This window comes from Scomber japonicus, chromosome 6, assembly GCF_027409825.1.
Source record: "Scomber japonicus isolate fScoJap1 chromosome 6, fScoJap1.pri, whole genome shotgun sequence".
Classification (NCBI taxonomy): Eukaryota; Metazoa; Chordata; class Actinopteri; order Scombriformes; family Scombridae; genus Scomber; species Scomber japonicus.
Genome location: NC_070583.1, coordinates 39415444 through 39421639, shown reverse-complemented (window position 1 = coordinate 39421639; position 6196 = coordinate 39415444). Strand labels below are relative to the sequence as shown.

Below are 6196 nucleotides of genomic sequence, written 5' to 3'. Positions count from 1 at the left end.
TGTGTGTGTGTGTGTGTGTGTATTGACTCTGTGTGTGTGTGTGTGTGTGTGTGTGTGTGTGTGTGTGTGTGTGTGTGTGTGTGTGTGTGTGTGTGTGTGTGTGTGTGTGTGAGGTGGAGTATCCGTCTGCTGTCTAAACCTTCCTGTAATCTGAGAGTCGGTTATTACTGATGAAGTTTATTATTTATCTTCAATGTTAACAAGCTGAGGACTAGAGGTAAGATCTTAAGCCCGAGTCCGAGCCCGCCGGGTCGGGCCGGGCTCATCCGTGCGCGCTGACCCTAACCCCCCTAACCCCCCTAACCCCTAACCCAGTCTCCAGCGGAGGATTGTTAAAGTCTGTTTGTTTCCACCTTTAGTAACGAAGACTGGAGTGAACCTGCTGCTCTGGAGGCTTTACCTCAGAGACCTGCTCCTGCTGCTGCTCCTCTCCTTGTCCTTCCTTCCTCCCTTCCTCCCTTCCTCCCTCCTTCCTCCCTTCCTCCCTCCTTCCTTCCTCCCTTCCTTCCTTCCTTCCTCCCTTCCTCCCTCCCTCCTCCCTTCCTCCCTCCTTCCTCTCTCCTTCCTCCCTTCCTCCCTCCTTCCTCCCTTCCTCCCTCCTTCCTTCCTCCCTTCCTTCCTTCCTTCCTCCCTCCTTCCTCCCTTCCTTCCTCCCTTCCTCCCTCCTTCCTTCCTTCCTCCCTTCCTCCCTTCCTCCCTCCTTCCTCCCTTCCTCCCTCCTTCCTTCCTCCCTTCCTTCCTTCCTTCCTCCCTCCTTCCTCCCTTCCTTCCTTCCTTCCTTCCTTCCTCCTTCCTCTCTCCTCCCTCCTTCCTCCCTTCCTCCCTTCTTCCTCCCTCCTTCCTCCTTCCTCCCTTCCTCCCTCCTTCCTTCCTCCCTTCCTGCCTCCTGCCTCCCTTCCTTCCTCCCTTCCTCCCTTCCTTCCTCCCTTCCTTCCTCCTTCCTCCCTTGCTTCCTCCCTTCCTCCTTCCTCAGGCTTTAATGTGTTATCATTATGAACAGACATCGTCACAAATGGGATCACACAGATCCCAACCAGTCCCTTTTCCCGGAGCAGTGCTCTGTCCGGCTCTGACTGACGCATCCCCTCCCTTTCCTCCTCCTCCTCCTCCTCCTCCTCCTCCTCCTCTTCCTCCTCCTCCTCCTCCTCCTCCTCCTCCTCCTCCTCCTCCTCCTCCTCTTCCTCCTCCTCCTCCTCCTCCTGAGTCCTCACAAATAAAATATAACATTTCGGGTTTTTTCGGGCTTGGGCCGGGTTGGGCTGGATTTTTTTAAGCCCGATCTTACCTCTACTGGAGACAGACTGGGGACAGACTGAGGACATACTCGTGACAGACTCGGGACAGACTCGGGACAGACTCAGGACATACTGGGGACAGACTGAGGACAGGAAGAAGACGGTTCCTCTGAACTCACCACCTGATGTCTCTGAGTCGTCTTGAAGAATGTCTCCGTGTTCTCGGTCCCCAGAAACCTGCAGACACAAACCTGATGAGACAGCTGGAGACAAAATGTCCAAATATTAAGTGAGGACGTCTTTAACGGTGAAGACATAGAGGACGAGGGGGACAGGTGACCTCTCCAGCTTGTTGGTCCTGAACTGACAGGTGTAGTAGTAAGGTGGAGGGTTGGGGACTTCCTGTCTCAGAGGGTTCGGGAAGGACAGCTGCTCCAGAACCTGCTCAGACCAGTGAAGGTTGGGAGCGGTGACCACCTGCAGGACAGAGAGGACAGACGGAGGACACTCTGAGGACACGAAAGACAGACTGAAGACAGACTGAAGACACTAAGGACACTAAAGACAGACTGAAGACACTAAAGACAGACTGAGGACAGACTGAAGACACTGAGGACACTCTGAGGACAATAAAGACAGACTGAGGACACTCTGAGGACACTCTGAGGACACTGAAGACAGACTGAGGACACTCTGAGGACACTAAAGACAGACTGAGGACAGACTGAGGACACTAAAGACAGACTGAAGACACTAAAGACAGACGGAGGACACTTTGAGGACACTACAGACAGACTGAAGACACTGAGGACACTCTGAGGACACTAAAGACAGACTGAAGACACTGAGGACACTCTGAGGACACTAAAGACAGACTGAGGACACTCTGAGGACACTGAAGACAGACTGAGGACACTGAGGACACTCTGAGGACACTAAAGACAGACTGAGGACAGACTGAAGACACTGAGGACACTCTGAGGACACTAAAGACAGACGGAGGACACTCTGAGGACAATAAAGACAGACTGAGGACACTCTGAGGACACTGAAGACAGACTGAGGACACTCTGAGGACACTAAAGACAGACTGAGGACACTCTGAGGACACTAAAGACAGACGGAGGACACTCTGAGGACACTAAGGACAGACTGAAGACACTGAGGACACTGAAGACAGACTGAGGACACTCTGAGGACAGACTGAGGACACTGTGATGTCCTCCTGTCTCAGGTCTTACCTGCAGTGGGACTCTCAGGCTGATCTCCTCAGCGTAGTAACAGAGGACATTCCACGGAGCGCTGAGGAGGACAAAACAGATCCTCGTCTTCTCCTGGACAACCTCCCTCTGCAGGACAGAAGGACAGAGGGACAGAGAGACAGAGAGACAGAGGGACAGAAGGACAGAGAGACAGAGAGACAGAGGGACAGAGAGACAGAGAGACAGAGAGACAGAGGGACAGAGAGACAGAGAGACAGAGGGACAGAGAGACAGAAGGACAGAGAGACAGAGAGACAGAGGGACAGAGAGACAGAGGGACAGAGAGACAGAGAGACAGAAGGACAGAGGGACAGAAGGACAGATGGACAGAGAGACAGAGGGACAGAGAGACAGAGGGACAGAGAGACAGAGAGACAGAGAGACAGAGAGACAGAAGGACAGAGAGACAGAAGGACAGAGAGACAGAAGGACAGAGAGACAGAGGGACAGAGGGACAGAGAGAGAGAAGGACAGTGGAGAGGTGGAGGGTTGGAGGGTTGGAGGGTTGGAGGGGTGGGGGGGTGGAGGGTTGGAGGGGTGGAGGGGTGGAGGGTTGGGGGGGTGGAGGGGTGGAGGGGTGGAGGGGTGGAGACTCGTTGGACTCTTCAGGAAGTATCATCAGATTTCAGAGTAAAAGACTTTTGGGTGTAACTTCCTGTTTAATGACTCCGTTGTTCATTGCTCTCTGATTGGCTCACTGATCGGCTCTCTGATTGGCTCACTGATCGGCTCTCTGATTGGCTCACCTGCTCCATCAGCAGTCCGGAGCGTTTCAGCTTGTCCAGGAAGTCCTCCCTCCACTTCCTGTGCTCCGACCTATCAGCTGTCTTCTCCTCCTCCTGAGGCTCCTCCCACACCAGCACAAAGTCTGTCCAATAGGAACACAGCGTTCAGATATGATGTCATCACATCCTGATCGATACTGCCTGAGCCGATCAGCTGGTCATGTGATCATGTGATCAGCTGATCATGTGGTCATGTGGTCACGTGATCATGTGATCCTGTGGTCATGTGATCCTGTGGTCATGTGATCAGCTGATGTACCTGTGGTCATGTGATCCTGTGGTCATGTGATCAGCTGATGTACCTGTGGTCATGTGATCAGCTGATGTACCTGTGGTCATGTGATCAGCTGATGTACCTGTGGTCATGTGATCAGCTGATGTACCTGTGGTCATGTGATCAGCTGATGTACCTGTGGTCATGTGGTCATGTGATCAGCTGATGTACCTGTGGTCATGTGATCAGCTGATGTACCTGTGGTCATGTGATCAGCTGATGTACCTGTGGTCATGTGGTCATGTGATCAGCTGATGTACCTGTGGGACCTGCTCAGGTGTGTCTCAGGTCAGCAGGTGTTCAGGTGTGTTTGCTCTGAGCTAATATTGACTCAGAGGAGCGTTTGTTTTACTCACCAATACGAGTCGAGCCGTCGCTGAACACGTTCCTGTCCTCGGGCCGCACAGGTGCATCCTGGGAAATAACAACACACACCTGAGAGCCTGGCAGAGCTCACACAGGTGCATCCTGGGAAATAACAACACACACCTGAGAGCCTGGCAGAGCTCACACAGGTGCATCCTGGGAAATAACACCTATCAGAGCCTATCAGAGCTCACCTATCACAGCTCATCAGGACTAAAGAGTCCAACGTGTTTGAAGACATAAAAAGCAGATTCTCCTCCAACCCTCCACCCCCCCCTAACCCTGTCCTTTGGAGGCGGTTCCTGCGGAGACACGAACCAACGGCCCCGTAAAATAACCCCCAAGTTCCTGCGCTGGAAAACGGCCCCAATGTAACGAGGTCTACTGGTAATAATCAGCTTTTCATCTGCTTTACTCACCAGGGTTAGGGTCAGAGGTCAGAGGTTAGGGTCAGAGGTTAGGGGTCAGAGGTCAGAGGTCAGGGGTTAGAGGTCAGAGGTCAGGGGGGTTAGGGGGGTTAGACTCTATGTTCTGGCATTGAAGGGGTTAAAAGAGTGAACTGAATGAAATGAATGGTCTGGATGAACAGGGTTAGGGTTGGGGGGGGTGGAGGGTTGGAGGGTTGGGGGGGGTGGAGGGGTGGAGGGTTAGAGACTCGTTGGACTCTTCAGGAAGTATCATCAGATTTCAGAGTAAAAGACTTTTGGGCGTAACTTCCTGTTTAATGACTCCATTGTTCTTAAGAAGCTGTCACTCATCACAGTCCCGCCTCCACACCCACTTCCTGTTTCCTGCTGCAGCAAAACAAACGCACCCAGCTTCTCTGCAGAGCTAAGAGTTAGAGCTAAACACCACCCGTCCCTCAGACCTAACACCACCCGTCCCTCAGAGCTAAACACCACCCGCCCCTCAGACCTAACGCCACCCGTCCCCTCAGAGCTAAACACCACCCGTCCCTCAGACCTAACGCCACCCGTCTCCTCAGAGCTAAACACCAACCGTCCCCTCAGAGCTAAACACCAACCGTCCCCTCAGAGCTAAACACCACCCGTCTCTGCACAGCTAAACGCCACCCGTCTCTCAGAGCTAAACGCCACCCGTCCCTCAGAGCTAACACCACCCGTCCCTCAGAGCTAAACACCACCCGTCTCTCAGACCTAACACCACCCGTCCCCTCAGAGCTAACGCCACCCGTCTCTCAGAGCTAACACCACCCGTCCCTCAGAGCTAAACACCACCCGTCCCTCAGACCTAACCCCACCTGTCTCTCAGACCTAACACCACCCGTCCCTCAGACCTAACGCCACCCGTCCCTCAGAGCTAACACCACCCGTCCCCTCAGACCTAACGCCACCTGTCTCTCAGACCTAACACCACTCGTCCCTCAGACCTAACACCACCCGTCCCTCAGAGCTAAACACCACCCGTCTCTCAGACCTAACCCCACCTGTCCCTCAGACCTAACACCACCTGTCCCTCAGAGCTAACCCCACCTGTCTGAGAGCATGTGATGAGTAAGGTGGTGTTGACTCGTGGGCGTTTCCTGTGTTGACTCAGTAAACACGTTGTTCTGTAAACATGAACTCAGAGTTTCATCCTAACTCTCACTGTTATAACCACTCAGGGTCTCATTGATCAGAAACAGCTGTTACCATGGTGATGCTGCCATAGCTACCGTCCGGCTTGGTTTCCATGGCGATGAGCGTGGTGCTGTCATCTCTCTGATCCCCTCTCCTCCTCATCTTCATCAGCTGCTCTTCCTCCTCCTCCTCCTCCAGACACACTGCTGGTTATTATATTACATTATAGTATATTATATTATATTATATTATACATTACTTATGTACTTATTATTATTATATTATATATAAGTGTTATATTACATTATATATAAATATGATATATTATAAAACATGTCAGTTTCTAACAGATATCTGATCAAACACCTGAGTGATAACTGAATAATCATCAGATTAAAGGAACAGTTCACAGTTTTAAACTAAATAATCATTACTGTAATAATTCATCCTAAAATATGTCTTCAAAATGCACTTAATGTATGAACACTGGGAATACTGGGAATACTGGGAGCACTGGGAGCACTGGGAACACTAGGAATACTGGGAGCACTGGGAACACTGGGAGCACTGGGAGCACTGGGAACACTAGGAATACTGGGAGCACTGGGAACACTAGGAATACTGGGAGCACTGGGAATACTGGGAGCACTGGGAATACTGGGAATACTAGGAACACTAGGAGCACTGGGAATAC

The 6196-nt window shown here is 51.9% G+C and overlaps 1 protein-coding gene across 1 annotated transcript in view; it reads right to left on the bottom strand.

The window, feature by feature from the left end:
• The window catches only part of ano7 (anoctamin 7), a 19664-nt gene extending 13980 nt beyond the window's left edge, over positions 1 to 5684 (bottom strand). Inside the window, exons 1-6 of the mRNA XM_053320394.1 lie at positions 5575 to 5684; positions 3913 to 3970; positions 3244 to 3365; positions 2477 to 2584; positions 1576 to 1712; positions 1415 to 1472 (exon numbers count right to left, since the gene is read on the bottom strand). Coding sequence (XP_053176369.1) covers positions 1415 to 1472; positions 1576 to 1712; positions 2477 to 2584; positions 3244 to 3365; positions 3913 to 3970; positions 5575 to 5670 — 579 coding nt within the window. The 5' untranslated portion in view covers positions 5671 to 5684. The remainder of the gene's footprint in view (positions 1 to 1414; positions 1473 to 1575; positions 1713 to 2476; positions 2585 to 3243; positions 3366 to 3912; positions 3971 to 5574) is intronic.
• Positions 5685 to 6196: the final 512 nt, after the last annotated feature.